This window comes from Capra hircus, chromosome 20 (assembly GCF_001704415.2).
Source record: "Capra hircus breed San Clemente chromosome 20, ASM170441v1, whole genome shotgun sequence".
NCBI lineage: Eukaryota > Metazoa > Chordata > Mammalia > Artiodactyla > Bovidae > Capra > Capra hircus.
The window spans coordinates 10,207,227-10,229,974 of record NC_030827.1 but is presented as its reverse complement, the minus strand read 5'-3'; the positions used below and the strand labels follow the sequence as shown (position 1 = coordinate 10,229,974).

Below are 22,748 nucleotides of genomic sequence, written 5' to 3'. Positions count from 1 at the left end.
GCTTCATTTTTCTCTATGGCACGATCACCATTTGATACAGTATATTTTTCTTAACAATGTCGTGAGGGCACGGATTTTTGTCAGTTTTTCACTGCTATTTTCTCAGTACTTAGAACTGTATCAGTCCCAAAGTAAGTGCTCAATAAGTATTTGTGGCTTTTAGCACGGGCAGCAGAGGAGTTCCGGAAAACCGCTGCACTGCAAGTTGGCTCAGCTGAGAATGCCGCTGTGGTCATCCAGGCCTCAGATCCTGTGTGGACAGCTACCAGGCCTCCGAATTTCCAAGAGCGAACGGCCACCACCCTCCCCACGTCTTCGTGAATAGCGGGAAGGGTGCAGGAGGTGCTTCCCGCACCCGAAGTCAGTACCAGGTTGCCGGGCCAGTGAGCGCCCGGCTCCAGCAAGCGCCACTCCCAGCAGTCGGAACGTTTGCGCGTCACTACCGCGCGCGGCGGAAGGACTTCGGCGGAGCACTTCGAGCGGATTGAGCAGAACTTCCGGCAGAACAGAGCTCGGCGGGACAGGTAAGTCAGTGGTAGAGGATTTCCCGGAGCCGCGGCGGAGAACTGTCGCCTAGGAAGCAAGGCAGCGTGAAGGGCTTTCGCAGCTGGGAGCGGAGGCTGAATGACCCCGAACCGCCTCCTAGGGAAGAAGGTTGTGTGGGAGCGTGTGGAGGAAGAGGAGAATTTCCGTCTATGAAGCTGCATAGAAGCATCTATCTAGGGCGGCACTTTGGAGAGTGACTCTCTTTCCCTAGGGCAGGACGCAAGTTTGGTACTTGTGGCCCTGGGTTTAGCTTGTGCCAGCCTCCATCTGTGTGGCCTCAATAGAGTTACCAACCTCTGAGCCTTGAGTTCCACACCTGAAAAGCAGGACTGTTACCACCCTTGCCTCTCTCAAAGCGCTTGGCAGGGTTAGGTGTGAGGGAAAGCTTCATAAATTGCGATGTTTGGTGCAAATCTCATTGTTTACGTGTAACATTCTGAGCTCATGTGAAGGAATCACACCACCAGGCTTCTCCTGAGGGGAGTTTTTTCTGGAGTGGATTCCCAGAGATATTTGTAAGCAGGTGGACTATTCAATCATAGGCAGTTGAAGATGCTGCTTAAGTGGTTACCAAGTACATCTTTCTCCAGGCGGCATAAATGCCTTCTCTATTAGCTGCCTGCATTGTAAACATCCAGCTTCCCTTTGAACATCTGCAGTTATGAGGATCTTATTACCTCTGTCCTATCCCTGTAATTTCCCATTGCAGTCAGTTCGAATTAAGAAATTCTTGTATGCAGTGAGCCAGAGGTGTTCCTGATTGCAGCTTCTGCTCATTGAATCTCACGTTGTTTCTGAACTTTCAGGGAATTAAAAGTCATAAACTAAAAATAGTTTAAATTTTGATTTGATGAATGGCAGCAACCACATCTTTAAGAATTTAAGCTTTTGATTTTTTATATTCACGATAAATACACACCTCCATGGAAGATCAAAATGTTCAGTTTCCTTGCTGCATGCTGTGTTACTACACTCATCATTAAGCATATAAGGCACCAACATAAGTGTGTTGAGAAAGCACAGATGTCAAAATTAAGTCATTTCTTGTTATTTCAGGATACTACAGTGGAACACCTCATCTCCTGAAACAATTGAATCCTCAGAAGTTTAGTAAACAATATCTGATTGTAGGAAGTGCCAAGAAAGCAGTGATGCCCTAAAGGCAGTTTTCAATTTATCAATAGATTTAAATTCCAGAAGTTCATTTATAAAAGTCTACGTTTATTTGGATTTTTAAGTATATTTTTCTATAGAACAATGAATGAGTAGTGTGAAAATGAAAATGTTAGTCGCTCAGTCACGTCCAGCTCTTTGTGACCTCATGGACTGTAATCCACCAGGCAAGAATACTGTAGTGGGTAATCATTTGCTTCTCTATGGGCTCCTCCCAACCAAGAGATTGAGCGTGGGTCTCCTACATTGCAAGCAGATTTTTTACCATCTGAGCCACCAAGGAAGGCCAGTGGAGAATGGGTCTTGGTTATTGTCCTTATCACAAAAATTAATCTTTTCCCCTGCCAGTGATGGGATTTGTTTTGTCCTTAATGTCTTGGCACTTAGGATTCCTTTGATCCTTCATTTATGAAAGAAGGAAGTTGAAAGTGAGAATGTAAGATGGAGAGGGAGATTCCATTGGGGAGGGTGGAGGTGTGAATGTGATGGGGTGTTTATTACTTGGTTATGCTTAATAGAGCGGCTTCCTAGGTGGCTCAGTGATAAGAACCTACCTGCCAATGCAAGAGGTGTGGATTCGATCCCTTGGTGGGGAAGATCCTCTGGAGAAGGAAATAGCAATCCACTCCAGTATTCTTGCCTGGGAAATCCCATGGACAGAGAAGCCTGGCGGGCTATAGCCCATGGGAATGCAGAGTCCAATGTGACTTAGAGTTTAAACAGCAACAAATGGTTAATAGATGTCTCCCAACACCAATTTTGTCCCTGATTATTAAAAAAATAACACATTCATATTGAAAATATGAAACTACAGAAAAGAATAAACAAAAACCCAATCATCCTTAATCCTAACATCCACTCAAAACCATTTGTCCTATTTATTGAATTACTAAATATTTCCATTTTCTTTTAATAGTTGGGATTATAGTATAGGTTTGCCATTGTATTGTTTTAAAAAATTATCCTGGCTGTCCAGTGGTTTCTGCCTTTCAATACAGGGGGTGCGGGTTTGATTCCTGGTGGTATAACTAAGGTCCCATGTGCCATGGGGAGTAACCCAAAAATTTAAAATAGATTTTTAAAAATTATGAGCCATAAACATTTATCATTTATGAATAAAGTAAGTTTTATTAAAGAAGCTTGATTATGAAAAAATTCACAGAGACACAAAGATGGAGAGGCAGTAAATGCATCACCATGTATCTATCACTCAGTGATAAGCAGCAGCAGTTGTAGCTCGTGTTGTTTCGTCTATACCTGTAGCCACTTCTCATAATTCTGTGGTTCTGTCCTGTGACACATCTTAAATGCATTTTTATTTTTTATTAATTGTAAAGAGAAGCTTATTTATATTGGTGCCAAATTTGAGCATAAATATTCACATTCTTTCTTGGGGATATGAAAAAGTTCCATGAGGATTTGCACTCAACTACAATTATTGAATAAATTGCAAAGAATAATATGACTTTGCAGGCTGAGTTTTCTTTTTTTTACTTTGTGTGTTTATTTCCCTCTCTTTACTTTTCAAATTTAATTATATACATCTGGTGATTATCATCTTTAATAAATTCACAGTCTAATGACTTTTTTACAATATGTAAGGAACAAAATGGATGAAGAGCCTGAAAGAACTAAGCGATGGGAAGGAGGCTATGAAAGAACATGGTAAGTAGGGCATTATTACTCTCTCTTCCCTTTTAGACATTGTTTTAGTTTTTTTTTCCCCAACAACACTTTTGAAGTATATTTTACACATGTTAAAATTCATCTGTTTCTTATGTATAATTCAGTGATTTTTAGAAATCTTCAGGGCTGTGCAAATATCAACGTAAACCAGTTTTAGAACATTTTTACCATTCCGATAATATCCCTCATGTCCATATACAATTAATTCCATTTCCACCTCTTGTCCTAGGCAACCATTAATCTAGATACTTTCTCTCTTTTTAGATTTGCCCTTTCTGGACATTTCATGTAAATGTAACCATATAATATGTGGTCAGTTTTGTCCGACTTCTTTAACTGAACATGCTGTTTAAGTTCATCCGTATTGTAGCATGTATAAGTAATTCTTTCCTTTCTATTGCTGAATGGTATTCTGTTATATGTTTATGTCATATTTTCATTCATCCTTTCTCCATTTGATGGGCATTTAGATTATTTATAATTTTTGCCAGTTAGGAATAATATAGCTGTGAATATTCAGGTACAGATCTTTGTGTGGACATGTTTTCATTTCTCTTGGGTTAATAAAAGTTTTGCTTATCTTTTCAAACAATTAAATATTTCCTATAGGGAGATTCTTAAAGAAGATGAATCAGGATCACTTAAAGCTACAATTGAAGACATTCTCTTCAAAGCGAAGAGAAAAAGGTATGTAACCTTTGTGTGTGTTACAGAGGTAAAATTCCTTTAAGGGTTTTTGTCCACCTCTGCCCACTCCTCAGTACTTCATTTGAGCTGTGTTTCGGAGAACCTGACTTACAGCCTTTTAAATACCGGGGGTAGACCCAGCAACCTAGAGCCTCATCAGGGAAATTCATCTTCAGTGTTTATCTCAAATGCACATAATTATATGCATCCCATAAGTTAATAATTTACTTCCCTAGAAAAGTGCAGTTTAGTTGGAAAGTTGTAATGATCTTTCAGGTAGTATACGATATTTCCTTAAAACCTTTGCGTAATTTTAACAGGGTATTTGAGCACCATGGACAAGTTCGACTTGGAATGGTATGATGTTATTCTTTTTCCCTTTACTGGTACGGAACTAGTTTGAGTTACACAAACATTCTGGCTCAAATAGAATAAACTTTTTAAAGGAATATATTAAAAATATACATGTAGAATATGTAATGCTAAGTGCCGTTTTTACTTGTTGGTCAAAAATGTATTTGAAAATTGTTCTTATTTATGTGTTTTGTTTATTTGGGGGATTTTATTTTTGGTAGATGCGCCATCTATATGTGGTAGTAGATGGATCGAGAACAATGGAAGACCAAGATTTAAAGCCAAATAGACTGACATGTACATTAAAGGTATACTAAAATTATTCTGATTTGTATTACATGTGAGGAAGGCTGCTGAATTCCAAAACAAATGTTTTTAAAGAATGCAGGCCTTTTTTTTTTTGAGGTAATGCAAACTATAGCTAAGTAGAAGTGCTACTCTGGATTACTTACCAAAATCATATACCAAAATCAGTAATTATTCATGCTCTTAACTTCCACTCAATGTTAGGATCTTGCTTCGTCAGTTATTCCTTTTCTTCACTGAATCTTCATTCTCCTTTGACTTACTTGAAGTAATCGCCTCAGCTTATAAATGCATTCAGATTATTCCTAACTTGTTCAAACTCATCTTCAGTTTTGCTCGTTTTCCTGTTTATCTTTTTTGGATCTTTTTCTTGCTTAGATTGTTTCTGTCTTACGTGTCCGAATGGTTCCATCTTTCAAGGCTGAGCTTACACCTGTGTCATCACTTACCATTTCAAATTCAATTTTATTTGCTATTTTAATTTTTATATTTATTCAATATTTTTTAATGTATTATTTTATTTATTAATATCTTTACTACTTAACATTTTATTAAAATTTGTCAGCTTAAAAGTCATAAGAAATAATTCTTGATAAATAGATTTCACAAAACCTGTTCTCTTTGTTGCTATTTTGCTGTTACCTAGTTTTTTCTTTCTGTTTTCTTTAAACAGTTGCTGGAATACTTTGTAGAGGAATATTTTGATCAAAATCCTATTAGTCAGGTATGTAGAAAAGTGATATAATTCAGAATTAGCATCCTGATATTATTGCCAAATATAATGTATTTTTTAAAACATTGGACATATATTCTATCACTTAAGTGATTCAGATTATGTACAAGTTACTGTGACACTTGTCAATGAAAAGCAAGATAACTCTAGAAGTTAGTTTTTCACATGTCACTTATTCCATTTTTAACTAGTCATTTATTTTAGTTACGTACATTCTTATCAAGAAGAAGTAATTTAATAATCATTTTTGTTTTTATTTTGAGATTGGAATAATTGTAACAAAGAGTAAAAGAGCTGAAAAACTGACTGAACTCTCAGGTATGCATAAAATTACCTTTTTTGCACTCAAGGACTTTGCTTTATTTATCTAACCTTGTAACCCTGTTCATGAGGTTGCCTAATAAGCAAAATGAAACCTTCCTGCAGGCTGTCTAGGTAGAACTCTTCAAAAAAACTTCTATTAAACTCTCCGTCTCTAAAATGGCCTTTTTTTTTTTTTTTTTAGTTCCCTGACCAGGGATCAAACTTGTGCCCCCTGCAGTGGAAATGCAGTCTTAATTACTGGACCATCAGGGAGGTCCCTAAAATAAACTGTATTAAATTGAGTTCTGCACAGTGATGAATAGTATTATAATGGATGTAAATGTTTATTCAGTCATGAAAGTATTAGGATAAAATTATTGTAACCATTCACAAGAGCCACTTAATTTTTTTTTAATTATTTCTTTATTTATTTTTGGCTCTCCAGGGTCTCCATTGCTGTGCACAGGCTTTCTCTAGTTGTGGCGAGCAGGGGCTACTTTCTAGTTGCAGTGTTGGGCTTCTCATTGCGGTGGCTTCTCTTGTTGTGGAACAAGGGCCCTAGGGCACGAGGGCTTCAGTAGTTGTGGCACACAGGGCTTAGTTGCCTGGAGGTATGTGGGATCTTTCCAGGCCAGGGATGGAACCCTTGTCCCCTGTATGGCAAGCCAGACTCAACCACTGGAGCACCAGGGAAGTCCCTAAGTAAGATGTCTATCAAGTCTACATGACCCTCCTAGTTTGTAGTCTCAGCACAAGCTCCAAAGAGGGTTCTTATTGACCCTGATTAAGATCTGCCCATCCATGAGCAGTGAAGTGGCTAAGGGAATGAAGTATTTTGTTGGTAGGCCTGGATTACATGTCTCTGCTTAAAGTACGATAGAAGTGGGATAAGTTCCACCTGCACCATGTCGTCTAAACTGGATTATTATATAGTGAGGGAAGGATGGTTCCCCTAAGAAAAGGATGTAGGGCCAACCCTCCCGCATGTTCCCTCCCCCTAGTTAATAATAGTATTCTGTGGGTGCCTGGCAGGTAACATGTACAGAGAGGAAAAATCCTCTGGAGATTCTTATAGGCCTCTTGAGAATACCCTTTTCCCCTGAACAGAATTACTGATATAAACCACACTGAGAGTAATGTAAATATACTTTATTCCTATACTAATAACACAATAGGACATTAAAATTTTTTTTGTATGGTGTGGTAGAAAGAAAAGTGGATAGAGAGCCATATGATCAAGGTTTGACTACTGGTCCCGCCATTGGGTAGGCATATGTCTTTCAGCAAATCATTTAACTTGTTAGATTTCTTTCTCAGTTAAGAAATGAAGGATTTGGACTTAGGTACTTTTCATTTCTAAAATTTATGATTCTAAAAATAAATACTTGCAATATATACCTGACCCTTGAACAAGTTGAGCATTAGGAGTGCTGACCCTCTGTAGTTGAAAATCTGCTTATAACTTTATAGTTAGTCCTCTGTTTCCTTGATTCCACATCTGAGAATTCAACCAGCTGCACATCATGTAGTACTGTAGTATGTATTAAGTGAAAAAAGTCTGCATATAAGTAGATTATATAGTTCAAACACTTACTGTTCAAGGGTCCACAGTATATTAACTGTGGCAAATAGTTAATATTTTAAAACTTACTTGAGTAAATAACACCAAGAAGTTCCAAATGAATGAATGGGCAAAAAATACATAATTCATACCAGAATAAAAAGGAATTAAACAGCTGTTAAAAAAGAAAATTTAAACAAACTAGTATTCAAAATACTAGTTTTGAATCCAAGTCTCTGCCCTGACCAATAATGCTGAAGAAGCTGAAGTTCAACGGTTTTATGAAGACCTATAAGACCTTCTAGAACTAACACCCAGAAAAGATGTATTTTCATTATGGGGGACTGGAATGCAAAAGTAAGAAGTCAAGAAACACCGGGAGTAACAGGCAAATTTGGCCTTGGAGTATAGAATGAAGCAGGGCAAAGGCTAATAGAATTTTGCCAAGAGAACACACTGGTCATAGCAAACACCCTCTTCCAACAACACAAGAGAAGCCTCTACACACGGACATCACCAGATGGTCAACACCGAAATCAGATTGATTCTATTCTTTGCAGCCAAAGATGGAGAAGCTCTGTACAGTCAGCAAAAATCAAGACCAGGAGCTGACTGTGGCTCAGACCATGAACTCCTTATTGCCAAATTCAGACTTAAATAAAAAGAAGTAGGTAAAACCACTAGGCCATTCAGGTAGAACCTAAATCAAATTCCTTATGATTATACAGTGGAAGTGACAAATAGATTTAAGGTACTAGATCTGATAGACAGAGTGCCTGATAATCTATGGATGGAGGTTTGTGACATTGTACAGGAGACAGGGATCAAGACGATCCCCAAGAAGAAGAAATGCCAAAAAGCAAAATGGCTGTCTGAGGAGGCTTTACAAATAGCTGTGTATAGAAGAGAAGTGAAAGGCAAAGGAGAAAAGGAAAGATATACCCATTTGAATGCAGAGTTCCAAAGAATAGCAGGAGAGATAAGAAAGCCTTTCCTCAGCAATCAATGCAAAGAAATAGAGGAAAACAATAGAATGGGAAAGATTATTTTCAAGAAATCTTCAAGAAAATTGGGAGAAGGCAATGGCAACCTACTCCAGTACTCTTGCCTGGAAAATCCCATGGACGGAGGAACCTGGTAGGCTACAGTCCATGGGGTCGCTAGGAGTCGGACGACTGAGCGACTTCACTTTCACTTTTCACTTTCATGTATTGGAGAAGGAAATGGCAACCTATTCCAGTATTCTTGCCTGGAGAATCCCAGGGATGGGGGACCCTGGTGGGCTGCCGTCAATGGGGTCACACAGAGTTGGACATAATACCATTTCTGTCCTTTACTGAGCCCATCTTTGTATGAAATTTTCCCTTGGTATCTCTAATTTTCTTGCTGCTGCTGCTGCTAAGTCACTTCAGTTCAGTTCACTTCAGTCGCTCAGTCATGTCCAAATCTTTGCAACCCCGTGAATCGCAGCACGCCAGACCTCCCTGTCCATCACCAACTTCCGGAGTTCACTCAACTGGAATTCCATCACCCCCACTAGCTTTGTTCGTAGTGATGGTTCCTACAGCCCACTTGACTTCACATTCCAGGATGCCTGGCTCTAAGTGAGTGATCACACCATTGTGATTATCTGGGTCCTGAAGATCTTTTTTGTACAAATCTTCTGTGTATTCTTGGCACCTCTTCTTAATATCTTCTGATTCTGTTAGGTCCATACCATTTCTGTCCTTTACTGAGCCCATCTTTGCATGAAATTTTCCCTTGGTATCTCTAATTTTCTTGCTGCTGCTGCTGCTGCTAAGTCACTTCAGTTCAGTTCACTTCAGTCGCTCAGTCGTGTCTGACTCTTTGCGACCCCATGAATCGCAGCACGCCAGGCCTCCCTGTCCATCACCAACTCTCGGAGTTCACTCACATTCACGTCCATCGAATCAGTGATGCCATCCAGCCATCTCATCCTCTGTCGTCCCCTTCTCCTCCTGCCCTAATCCCTCCCAGCATCAGAGTCTTTTCCAATGAGTCAGCTCTTCGCATGAGGTGGCCAAAGTATTGGAGTTTCAGCTTCAGCATCAGTCCTTCCAAAGAACACTCTAGTAAAGTAATGCTGAAAATTCTCCACGCCAGGCTTCAACAATACGTGAACCGTGAACTTCAGGATGTTCAAGCTGGTTTTAGAAAAGGCAGAGGAACCAGAGATCAAATATCTAACATTCACTGGATCATTGAAAAAGCAAGAGAGTTCTAGAAAAACATCTATTTCTGCTTTATTGACTATCCCAAAGCCTGTGACTATGTGAATCACAATAAACTGTGGAAAATTCTGAAAAAGATAGGAATACCTGACCACCTGACCTACCTTTTGAGAAATCTATGCAGATCAAGAAGCAGCAGTTAGAACTGGACATGGAACAACAGACTGGTTCCAAATAGGAAAAGGAGTACGTCAAGGCTGTATATTGTCACCCTGCTTATTTAACTTCTGTGCAGAGTACATCATGAGAAATGCTGGGCTGGATGAAGCACAAGCTGGAATCAAGATTGCCAGGAAAAATATCAATAACCTCAGATATGCAGATGATACCACCCTATGGCAGAAAATGAAGAAGAACTAAAGAGCCTCTGGATGAAAGTGAAAGAGGAGAATGAAAAAGTTGGTTTAAAGCTCAGCATTGAGAAAACTAAGATCATGGCATCCGGTCCCATCACTTCATGGCAAATAGATGGGGAAACAGTGGAAACAATGACAGACTTTATTTTGGGCGGCCCCAAAATCACTGCAGATGATGAGTACAGCCATGAAATTAAAAGATGCTTGTTCCTTAGAAGAAAAGTTATGACCAACCTAGACAGCATATTCAAAAGCAGAGACATTACTTTGCCAATGAAGGTCCATCTAGTCAAGGGTATGATTTTTCCAGTAGTCATGTATGGATGGAGATTTGGACTATAAAGAAAGCTGAGCACCGAAGAATTGATGCCTTTGAACTGTGGTTTTGGAAAAGACTTTTGAGAGTCCCTTGGACTGCCAGGAGATCCAGCCAGTCCATCCTAAAGGAAAGCAGTCCTGAATATCCATTGGAAGGACTGATGCTGAAGCTAAAACTCCAATACTTTGGCCACCTGATCCAAAGAGCTGACTCACTGGAAAAGACCCTGATGCTGGGAAAGATTGAAGGCGGAGGCGAAGGGGACGACAGAGGATGAGATGGCTGGATGGCATCACCAACTCAATGAACATGAATTTGAGTAAACTCTCGGGAGTTGGTGATGGACAGGGAGGCCTGGTGCGCTTCTGTCCATGGGGTAGCAGAGTTGGACATGACTGAACAACTGAACTGAGTATTCAAAAAAAAGGGCACACAACAACATTTTCCATGTTTTAAATGAGCACAATGAAGTTTCGAAAGCAATATATGGCGTGTTGAACCGTGGAGAAACTGATACTTTTAGTGCTGATAGTCTAGTTAATTTGTTCAAGATTTTCTGGAAAAGAGCCATAAAAATGTTCCATAAGAGAATTACCTGGCGATCCTGTTGTTCGGATCCCGCACTCTGGCTGCCAAGGGCCTAGGTTCAGTTCGTGGTCAGTCCCTGACCAGGTTTTTGTCCCTGACCAGGAACTGATGGCTCAAGCCTTGAGGCACAGCCAGAGGGAAAAAAAAATGTTCCTTGGAGTAAGCTTAGTAAATGTTATGAAAGAAGGAAAAATGTCCCTCTACAAATATTCTATTTGCAACAGTATGTGTAATAGTGACAAGTTGAAACTAATTTAAATGTTCAGTGGTATGAAGATAATTTGCTGTATGATAAACTCAATGTTTTTGTTAAGTAATATGAAAGCAGTGATGAAATAGGAGGAAAGGTCTGAAGAATGCCATATTTTATTGAATCTCAGATTTTATTGTTAGTAAGATACCTTTATTGTATGAGCCCTCAAGAAGGAAACACTCTCGCAATTAACCTTTGACACAGTGTCAAATGACATGTGAATTGTTCATACAAGTTTCTTGGTGGTTTGACAGGTCTCAATTTTTGGCGTTTTCTCTTCCCTTCATTTATATTACTTAGCATGAATTAGACAGTCTTTTCAGAGGTTATTTCAATAACAACACAACACAGTTTTGTCTCTTTGTGGAGATCCTCCTTTCTTAGGTCTTAGAAAGTGGTGGTTTTCTCCCCCTGAAGAAGAACATGGAAGCGTAGGCATTCTTCCATCAATGAGTTTTTGCTTCCACTAATAACAAATTTGCGCCTTAGTGTTCTGTTCCATGCCTTTCTACATAAAAATATAACCTTTTGTATAAACTTAAAAAAAAAAACCACTTTAAATAGAAGTTAATGTGAACAGCACAAACAGTGCACGTGTTGCAGCTGGAGCAGCAGCATAGCCACAGTGTTCACATGAGCAGGCAGTGGCAGCTGCGTGACTGACTGCCAGTGCTTGGAGGACACATCGTGATTTCAGAGACGTTACATGTGAACATATGTTAGTGTTAAAAATGATGGAATAGGAAATATGAGGAGTAAAAAGTTTTGCATTCTAGATTAATATTAAAATGTGTTGCTAATAGACAAAAAGATTATTTGTATTTGGGTTTTTCAACATGAGTGAGACTTTATAACATTTCTCTTAGAAGTGCATCTTGCTAAAACTAAATCAAAGGGATTCTGTTTAACATCATAAATATGTAAATTTGGGAGAAAAGTAGATTTCCATAGTGTATATATACATTTGTATTAAAAGAGATTTTCCACTTATATTTTAGGAAACCCACGGAAACATATAACATCTTTGAAGAAAGCTGTAGATATGACTTGCCATGGAGAACCATCTCTTTATAACTCCTTAAGCATGGCTATGCAGACTCTAAAGTTGGTATTTTACACTTATTGTTTATAATTTATTTCAACATGTTTTGAATGAGTTAAGTTGAAATTATGATGTTAATATGCATCTCCATAAACCTAACTATAATGAAACTGTGATTAAGAGAAATGTGTAACATTATAGTATATAGTATGATATTGGTTAATGATTTTGATTTTATATTTTAGTTGCTGAGGTATATCCTTAAGGATTTGGGAAAAATAAAATTAAAGCTGTAGCAATATTACTAGTGCAAAAGAAATACCATAAAATTTTTTTTATTGAAAATGGATTATATATGGAAATTACTGTGGTATAATAACTGAGTTGGTTGTATACTGGTTTTTATTAACTTACTTTGTAATATATCTGTAAATTAATAATAGCACTTTTCTAGCAGTTTTAACTATGTAGAATATAGCTAAAACCCCCAAAATTCAGTATAGTTAAAGCTTATATATTTTATCCTTAGCTAGTCTATCCTGACTCAGATTTTTATACCTTTAAATAATAGATTTTTTTCAGTTTTGAAGTAGTTGAGGAGGTAACACACACAGTGAAGGTAGATACAATAGCAATATCCACAGTGAAAACTGAGCCTAACAATGAAAATTAAAGCAGGAAAGCTATAAATAATTGATAGCATTGCATCAAAAAGCATAGATATCTCTATTTAGTGTAGAGGAGAGCAGTTCATCATACCTTAAAATCCTGTAAGCCATCATTTAATTAAATGGTGGTAGTGCTCAGTCATGTCCAACTCTTTGCAACTCTGTAGACTGTAGCCCACCAGGCTCCTCTATCCATGGAATAGTCCAGGCAAGAATATGGAGAGGGTTGTTATTTCCTGCTCCAGGGATCTTCCCAACCCAGGGATTGAACCTGTGTCTCTTGAATCTCCTGCATGGTAGGTAAATTCTTTACCAATGTGCCACCTAAATGGTACACAGTCATTAATGTTTATGAGTATTATGACAGTCACCATGAGGTTAAATTGTAGTGCTTAAAAAAAAGTATGTTACTATTTTCAGGCCACACATATGTGCTCTAACATTGATTCATATGGTATTGTCATACTTTCTAACGTACACCTTAAACTTTGTATGAAACAAACCTATTAGAATGTAACCTGCATGATGTCAGGAACCTCATTGACCTTGTTTATCCTTTATCCTTAGAATTTGAAAGAGTGTTCATAAATATTTATTGAATGAATGAATGAATCTGAATTATTTTTGTGTGTAGCTAATTTTAGAAAAACTGGTGTTAAGGTTTTTAGAGTATACTCTCCACTCATTCCTTTGTAATGCTGAAACAGATGGGGTTGTTCTGTAGTCAAAGTGTGTAAACCATGCGTACTTATTTTTTGTATGTGTACTAACTAGTCTTAAGTTTTTTTTTAACTAATGTAATTTATTATACCTAATTGGAGTGGTTTTTTTTCTTCTTTTTCAGACACATGCCCGGACATACAAGTAGAGAAGTCCTAATCATCTTTAGCAGCCTCACAACCTGTGATCCCTCTAACATCTATGATTTAATTAAGGTAGAACCAATAATTTTTTCATAATTAAAGCCAGTTACAGCTCTAAAGAGAATTCTTCAGAGTTCTCTAAATTTATTACTAGAATTCTCCAAGTTTATTACTAGTTTTCAGAACATTCTATTTATCAAGCATATTAATTATTCATTTTTTTCCTCCTTCAAAACTCTCCATTTACTTGGATTTTACGAAGACCCTAAAGGCGGCTAAAGTCAGAGTGTCTATTATTGGATTGTCTGCAGAGGTTCGAGTATGCACTGCGCTTGCTCGTGAAACTGGTGGTATATATCTAGAATCAATATTTACTCATAATCACTATGTAAAAAGTAACAATTTATTAGTTAGAATACTTTTATTGGTTATTTTAAGCTGCTAAATTTAAATTAGTTTGTGTACCAAAGTCCAAAATGTGGGTAGTCATATTAAATGTATCACCGGTTCTATAACCTATCATCTCAAAATGTAAGAAAGTTTTAGTAGCTATGTCAAATTTTTTGGAAAGTGATCATTTAACATAAACATTTATTTTGAAAATGAACATTTTTAGATGGTAATTTACAGAATTATAGAGAAATTACAGATCATTCTTATGTCTGGAAAGCTCATGTTTCTTTTCTTTTTCTCTTGTCTTCCTAGGCACGTACCATGTTATTTTAGATGAAAGCCATTACAAAGAATTGTTAACACATCATGTTAGTCCTCCTCCTGCTAGCTCAAATTCTGAATGCTCACTTATTCGAATGGGTAAGTGTTTATTTTGTGTTATTTAATTACATTAATTAAAAATATATATGAAAAATAAACTACATAGGTTAGGGCATTCCAGAATTTTAAACGTAGAAGTATGTTCTTGTATAGAGTGAAAATAGACTGTAATGGACTCCTCTGTTGTTCAGAAAGTATCTCAAAATTACATTTTCTTTTAAAAATGTAGTATGTGTTATGTATTCAGTGTTGTTAAGTTAGAAAATATGTTTATGAAACTTTAGAATCTGAGACCATATGTATGGACCTATGGTCCTCCACTTACCCGTTTTCCTCCACTATTAATTTTTCTTCTAACCAGAAATTGCTGTCAGTTTGACCATGCTCTAATAAATGTACAAAAGACAGGAAAGAGAACTTTTGCACAACTTTGTGAGCTTTCTGGTAGGAACATTTTTAGGTTTCTATTACTAGAATTTTTCTATTTCCTTGGGGGAGAAAAAGTAATATGTATTTTCTTCCATAAAGGATTTCCTCAGCATACCATTGCTTCTCTGTCTGACCAAGATGCAAAACCCTCTTTCAGCATGGCGTAAGTAAAAACCTTAAAACTGTTTATGATAATGTTTTTACATTGTCAATTCCTTCCTGTGAGTTATGAATTAAAAAGACAGGCTTGAAATGTAATGACTTTTGTAGACAATTACTTTCTATGTAGCTGTAAAAAGGAGAGAGAACTATATATACTCTTGCAATATTACTAGCTAAAACAGCAAGGTAGAGAAAAGTCTGTAGTATGCTATCGATCATCTAGCAAACTGTGTAAAATTCTTAAAGATATGGGAATACCAGATCACCTGACCTGCCTCCTGAGAAATCTGTATTCAGGTCAAGAAGCAACAGTTAGAACTGGACATGAAACAACAGATTGGTTCAAAATTGAAAACGAAGTATGTCAAGGCTGTATATTGTCATCCTGCTTATTTAATTTATATGCAGAGTACATCACGCGAAATGCTAGACTGGATGAATCGCAAGCTGGAATCAAGATTTCTGGGAGAAGTATCAGCCGCCTTGAATCATTAGCTGAGTGTTGATGTGTACATTCCTATCAGGACACTCCTGGAAGCCAGAGAAAGAAGCACTGGAGTAGAGCAGCAGAACAATCCCTAGAGCTCACGTGGGCAGGGAATGGCTCATTCCTACCAGTCAGTGTGGAAAGGCCTCTTAATGTCACAGGCATTGAATGGAGTCCACAGTAATGAAACCAAATTTACCCTAGACTAGCAGCCGTTCTGGACAGCCAGCAAACTTAAAAGCAAGTTTCGTCATCAAACTATTTGCTTAAGTATATTTTGGAAGAAAAGCACAACATATTTAAATCAATACCAAAAAAAATATCCATCACCAAAAGCAGAGTAAAATTCACAGTATCTGGCTGCCAATCAAAAATGACCAGTCGCACCTCATAGACTTAGAGAATGAACTCATGGTTGCCAGGGGAAAGGATGGGGAGAAGAGATAGAAAGTTTGGGATCAGTGTGTACACACTGCTATATTTAAAATGGATAACCTACAAGGACCTACTATATATAGCACAGGGGAGTCTGCTCAGTGTTATGTGGCAGCCTGGATGGGAGGGGAGTTTAGGGGAAAATGGAAATATGTATAGGTATGGCTGAGTCTCTTGGCTGTCCAGTTGAATCTATCACAACATTGTTAATCAACTATGATATAAAATAAAAAGTTAAAAAAAATTTACCAGTCATACAAAGAAGTAGGAAGGTATGACCCATAACAAGAAGAAAAATCATAGAATGGAAACATATCCAGAAATAACACAGTTGATAGAACTAGTAGGTAAGGTGTTAAAATTATAAATGTATTTTATGTGCTCAGAAAAATTAAGGAGTACATGAATTCGATAAGAGATAGGGAGGATAGAATAAAGACCCCAATCACATTTCTAGAGATGAACAATACAGTGTCTTAGGTAAAAAATACACTGGATTAGAATTAACGGCAGTGAAGTGAAGGGAAGTGAAAGTTGCTCAGTCGTGTCCAACTCTTTGCGACCCCATGGGCTATACAGTCCATGAAATTCTCCAGGCTGGAATACTGGAGTGGATAGCCTTTCCCTTCTCCAGGGGATCTTCCCAACCCAGGGATTGAACTCAAGGCTCCTGCATTTTCAGGCAGATTCTTTACCAGCTGAGCCACAAAGATTAATGGCAGATTAGTCGCTAAAGAAGAAGAGTGAATTGAAAGACATTAATAGAAGCTATTCAAAACAAAGCACAGGGGAAAAAAAGACAAACGTGAACAGAGCGTAAGTGAGCTATGAAACAACTTACAAGTTTTAAAGTTACAGTGGTGTCCCTTCTTTTGCTGCAACTGCTCACATCTTTGTGTATCACTTTTTAAAAGGTAATATTCCTCTCCCCTGCCCCCCCAACAGGCATCTGGATAGCAACACTGAGCCAGGACTTACATTAGGAGGCTATTTCTGCCCACAGTGTCGGGCAAAGTACTGTGAGCTTCCTGTTGAATGTAAAATCTGTGGTAAGAAACCAGCTGTTGATTATCTAGTAAATTAATCTTGGGTAACTATATTGCTGTTGAATATAAATATTAAGCTCTGCTTATCTTTCTGGATTTGATCTGTTAAAGGAGATATAGGCTACTTTTTTCATTGTGTGCCTAGTACTTGGCATTCTAGATGGTTCCTGATTCTCTTTCCAGAAAAACTATGTTCTTTAAAGGCAGTGCCATAGATCTAGTCAATGTTTTTGCAGCTCTTCATGAAATAAATACATATGAGGAGAATGAAGAATTAAAATAATAGATTTGTAGAATTTTATTTCATTTACAAGTAAGCAAATGGGCCGAGAGAGATCACATACTTAGTGACAGAGCTAAGGAGATTCCATCTTGGAGTCTCCTTTTATGGCCACTGATAAAGTAAGAATTGAATAATTGCAATCCTAGAAAAAAACAAACTTGAAAATATTTAGCCTAAGTTATATCATTTGACATTTCAGCCATCATCTTTGTGAGGTTTCGGTTATTAAATATGTCTTTCTGCCTTGTATGTTAGGTCTTACTTTGGTGTCTGCTCCCCACTTAGCACGGTCTTACCATCATTTATTTCCTTTGGATGCTTTTCAAGAAATTTCCCTAGAAGAACATAATGGAGAAAGGTATATGAGTTTTGATTAAATTATACCTGTTTCAAGTGGTAAAGTTATGTTCAAATATGTTATTATTAACACTACATAAAAAAGTGTCATTCACTTGGGCAAGATTATTGCTACTATAGAAAATGAGATGCAGAATGCCTTGTTTATGACTAAAATGATTCATTGAACAGATCTGGATCTCCAGAAATCTATTTCCCTGACCCCAACTATATGTTGCAGGAGTGGTGGTGTTTTGGTAAATCAGCTCTCCAAAAAGAAACAAAAAGCCCTGACTTGTAGCATTTGTTGATTTCTATCGTATAAAACTGGAAGATTTATCCAGGAAGCCTAATATCAAAATAATGTAAGAAATAAAGAAAAGATATAAGATGGGAAAGAAATATTCAAGGATATTTTCTACTATTGAAGGAGAGAGTTTTCTGGATTGAAAGGAACTGTCAAGTACTTGACATGTTGAAGGCAAACAGACTTGCGCTAACATGTATCACTGTGAAATTTCAGAGTACGCTGCAGGAAAACATTAGCCCTAAATATTTCTATAGAAGGAGAATGGGGTCACATGACCTGGAATTAAAATCGTTTGCCACTGGGTCTTGCAGTTAAGACTCCACGCTTCCACTGAGTGGGGTGCAGGATTGATCTCTGGTCAGGGAACTAAGATCCCACATGCTGTGTGGATCAGCCTGAAAAAAAAAAAAACATTGTTTGACATCTCGTGAGCAACACTGGATGCTGACACGAAGCAATTTCCTTCAAAATTTGGAGTGAAAATTACTGCCAACCAAACTGTATACCCAGCCAAGCTATTGTTTAAATGTAGGTAGAGTAGGGACTTCCTTGGCAGTCCAGTGGTTAACACTACAGGCTTCCAGTGCATGGGTGCGATCTCTGGTCAGGGAACTAAGTTCCTACATGCTGCATGGTGCGGCCAAAATATATATAAACAGGTAGAATAAAGGTATTTTCAGATTTGTAAGGTCTCAAAAAGAGACTTTCTTGGGAAGCTGTGGAAGAGATGACTCAAAGGAACTGAGAATGAGAATGAATGAAAGAGAATAGGAATATTTATCTAATTCAAAAGTGGCTAAAGCAAACTTGTAAGATGAAGTCCCAGAATGACACTTATTTGTCAGATACAGAGAACAGTCAGTCCAGTTTGGAAAACGTCAGAATGCTCCAGGAGAGTTGTCACCAGAAGATGGAAAATATAGAATTCTCGATGTAGCTGAACATAACAATAGGGTATTTAGGCTTCTCAGGGAATGGTTGGGGCTGAGTTGGTGGTAATTAGACAACTAAGCTTATGAATAACATAGTTATTAACTCCAGGAAAAAATGTGCTTTACAGAGAGGAAAAGTTGTATGGCATGGCTCAGCTGAATACATCTATACAGTGATGATAAACTAAATATTTAAATATTGTTTCATCTGGAATGATTTAGCTACATAGAAAGAGTTGAGAATGGGATTTGTTATGTGTGTACTGTATTGTAATGGTTTAAGATGTTTGAAAGAGAAATAAAATCTCATCTTCCATAGTGGAAAGTTCATAGCCAATGCCTATGAAAAGACCAAGAGTTGTGAGCATAGGTAACTGTCAAACAGTTAAAATTTTTGAAAGGATTTATTCTGTAAATGAAGTGGGGGGTGGGTAGGGAAGGAACTGCTCTTTTTTGTATTAAGTTTGGAGAACTTTTAATTCTTTAAACCATTCCTTGAAAATTAAGCCCTTAGGCATCCATTTTTGCCATAAATTAACGCCTCTCTGTTCATCTGGACTTACTTCAGCTGTCTGCTGTCTTTGGGAAAGTTGAAAAATAGTCATGAAAATTGTTTTCTCTAGAATCACAGTTGAGAAAGCATACTCATATTTAACCTTGATGTAAATAAAATTAGTTTAAGGAAAATTTTAAGCTATCAGATAACCTTGGGTTATAGTGTGGAATTTTCTTAAATTACTGGTATTCCTAATTATTTCTCCTAAAAATCATGCGTAAAGATAATTACAGTTGACCCGTGAGTAACATGGATTTGCAATGCAAGGGTCCACTTACATGCAGTTTTTTTCCGTAAATACATACTACAGTATTACGTGTTCCATAGCTGGTTGAATCCTCTAATGTGAAACTGCAGATATGGAGGGTCAGAGGGCCAGAGAGCCAACTGTAAAGTTACACTCAGATTTTTAACCTTGGGGGTTGACAGCCCTAAACTGCCTGTTGTTCAAGGGCCAACTGTACTTAATAATTAGAGAATTCTTGTTATTGAGATTTTCCTGAGCTATTTTAATGAGTAAATTCTTAACAAAATGATTCTTAAACTTTCTTTTTCAGGTTTTGTTATGCCTGTCAGGGGGAATTGAAAGACCAACATGTAAGTTCATGTGCTTTGTGAATATTAAGTATTGTACAATAAATATTGAGGAAATGGCATTATAAGTTTTCAACAGATTGTTGAAGACCAAGCTCAAATCAGGTTATTCCTCAGAAGTATAGCAGTAGGTGGAGATTAAATGGGAGCTATTACAAACAGTTTCTTTACTTTGTCTTCAGTTTGCAAGCTAAACTGCATTTAGTTTGGGAGTACTAAAAGTTTTTTCCTCTTTTTTTTTTTTTTAACTTTAGGCTCTCATTTTTTACTTTATTTTACTTTAGGCTCTCATAACTCATTTTGAAGTTACCATTTATGGTGGCCTTAGATCTTAAGGATATTCTCCCTGTTGAGGAACTGAGAAAATATTTTTTAAAATGCTAACGGGGGCCAATTTGAACACGTCAACTTACATAAAGTTGCAAATAAGATAGGTCACTGTTTAGTTTTCATTTAGTTACATGTCCATATTTAAAACTATACTTTATAAACTATATAAAACACTAGTAGAAAGGATTGCTTGTTTTATTTTACTCTCAGCATCTCATAAAACAATTTTATTTGGAATTATCTGGTGATCTGGTGGTTGGTAATCAGTGCTCTCATTGCCGTGGCCCATCTTCAGTCCCTGGTCAGGCAACTGAGATTCCCATAAGCTGTGAGGCATGGCCAAAAGAAAACCAGTTAAAAAAAACAATTTTATGAAGCTTTGCATGCCTCTTTGACATCATTAGCTACATCCTCACTAAAATCACTGTTTGACTCATTTGATAGTTTTTAAGAGTACAGCATCATTACTTCTGTGCTGTTTGAGAATTGATGGTTTTTTAATCTGTGTATGATGTTGCCCTGGAAATTTCACCCCAAGGCACTAGTATTTTATATATAATATTGATAGAATATTATTCTTTTTTCTTACCATTTTATTTTAGTATTTATTATATAAATATGACAATAATAAAAAATAAAATAATTTATATATTTTATATATATGTCTTTTGCCTTATTCTTTAGTGGTTTAATTAAAAGATTAATATAATTTTTATAATTCCCTAGGTATAACAAATTTTTGTTAAAACTTTTGTGCTTCTCTTTCTAATTGAATCACTCCAGTAACCTGTCGAAGAATTCAAAACTAGCAGTGATTTCAAGCTCATGTGTCTTCCCCAAATAATTATTTAAAATGAAGTAATCGAGAGTATCCTATAATTCAAGGGACTTTAAGGACTCAGAAACAAAATTATTCCCTCATTTCTAAGGAATAATTTTTTTGGAAAGAATTTCCATAGATTTGAGAATATATAGTACATTGGAAGTAATAAAGCAGGTAGGTGAATGGGGAAAAAGTGATAGGTGTATGAAAGAGCAAAGCAACTTGCAAGTCTTCTAGCTATGCTGAACCTAACTTTTGGAAACTTCTTTTTAAATTCAGCTCTTCTTCTTTTTATTGCAGGTCTATGTTTGCAGTGTGTGCCAGAATGTGTTCTGTGTGGACTGTGATGTTTTTGTTCATGACTCTCTTCATTGTTGTCCTGGCTGTATTCATAAGATTCCAGTTCCTTCGGGTATTTGATTCCAGCATGTAATACACATTGAATGAGTCAAAAAGAAATTTGCAACTGTAAATAAAATGATTCTTTAGTAGAAACTCCAGTTAAAATATCAAGAACAGTTTGAAAGGAAAATCTGGTTTCAGAAACCTGTTGCTTTAAAGCGTCCTCTATAATGATTGGTTAAGTTTTCACTTAATGGAGTCTATCTAATACCACCATTTTGGTGGTTTGTTATCTGATTTACCTTATAGTTCAGGTTAATGAATTATCCTTGTTAGCCTCACTAAGGTTCATACCCAAGGACTGTTTAACTTAATCCTCCTCAACTTTCCTACTCTAGGTCATCGGAAGAATATAGGTGAGAATGTATGATGAGGTCTGTGTTTCAGGTTCAATGAAGGTGTACTGCTGTAGGCAGAAAGGCAGAACTCTTTTTAGGGTGTACCCTTCTGAGAGTGAATCAAATTTCCATAGCAAAGTAAGTGTATTTTACATTTACAAACTTTGGTCATTCTAGATTGAGTTTCATTATGATATTCATGATTTTATAAATAATAAGTCTTAGTGAAGAACATTATCAGTAAATACAGGGTAATCCCATCCTGAAGAGTCTATTCAGTAAGTCTTGGGGGGAGCCCAGGAATATGCTTTTTTTTTTTTTCAGTTATACATACATACATATATATATTATTTTTCAGATTCTTTTCCCTTATAGGCTATTAGAAGAAATATGCATTTTTAATAGCGCATGTGTGCACACACTTACTAATAGACATAATTAGACATAAGTACAGATCTTTCTCCCAAGAATCATACTCTCTGCCTAGACCCAAATGGTTCTTTACTAGCAAACAGATTTCGCTATAGGTAACCAGGTAACTGCCAACTTCCTTCCTTCTGCTCTGTCCACAAGAGGTATCAGTGGCTTGAAAGAGATGCCTTTAACATAATCAGAGTATCCTGTCTCCCTCTACTTGAATTAAAACAAAGGGTATGAGTAGGCACCTCTTGAAAAGTTACTTGGAAATACATTAGACACACACCCACACTACTCTATAATATCTATAAAGATATTGAGTGCCTTTTGAGCCAGTTTTATCTCTTATCTCTTTATCTCTTTGGGGTTTTATTAGTATGATTGACATGGTTAAGGTAAAGATT

At 37.0% G+C, this 22,748-nt stretch overlaps 1 protein-coding gene across 1 annotated transcript; it reads left to right on the top strand.

Annotated features, from left to right (window-relative positions):
* LOC102185505 (general transcription factor IIH subunit 2) lies at positions 468-22,254 on the top strand. Its single transcript, XM_005694595.3, has 16 exons — positions 468-524; positions 3,322-3,384; positions 4,015-4,092; positions 4,413-4,449; positions 4,668-4,754; positions 5,426-5,476; positions 5,749-5,803; positions 12,116-12,221; positions 13,672-13,762; positions 13,953-14,040; positions 14,396-14,503; positions 14,993-15,056; positions 16,923-17,026; positions 17,562-17,664; positions 19,998-20,037; positions 21,488-22,254. The coding sequence occupies exons 2-16, from the start codon at positions 3,329-3,331 to the stop codon at positions 21,605-21,607; spliced, it is 1,188 nt and encodes a 395-aa protein (XP_005694652.2). The 5' UTR covers positions 468-524; positions 3,322-3,328; the 3' UTR covers positions 21,608-22,254.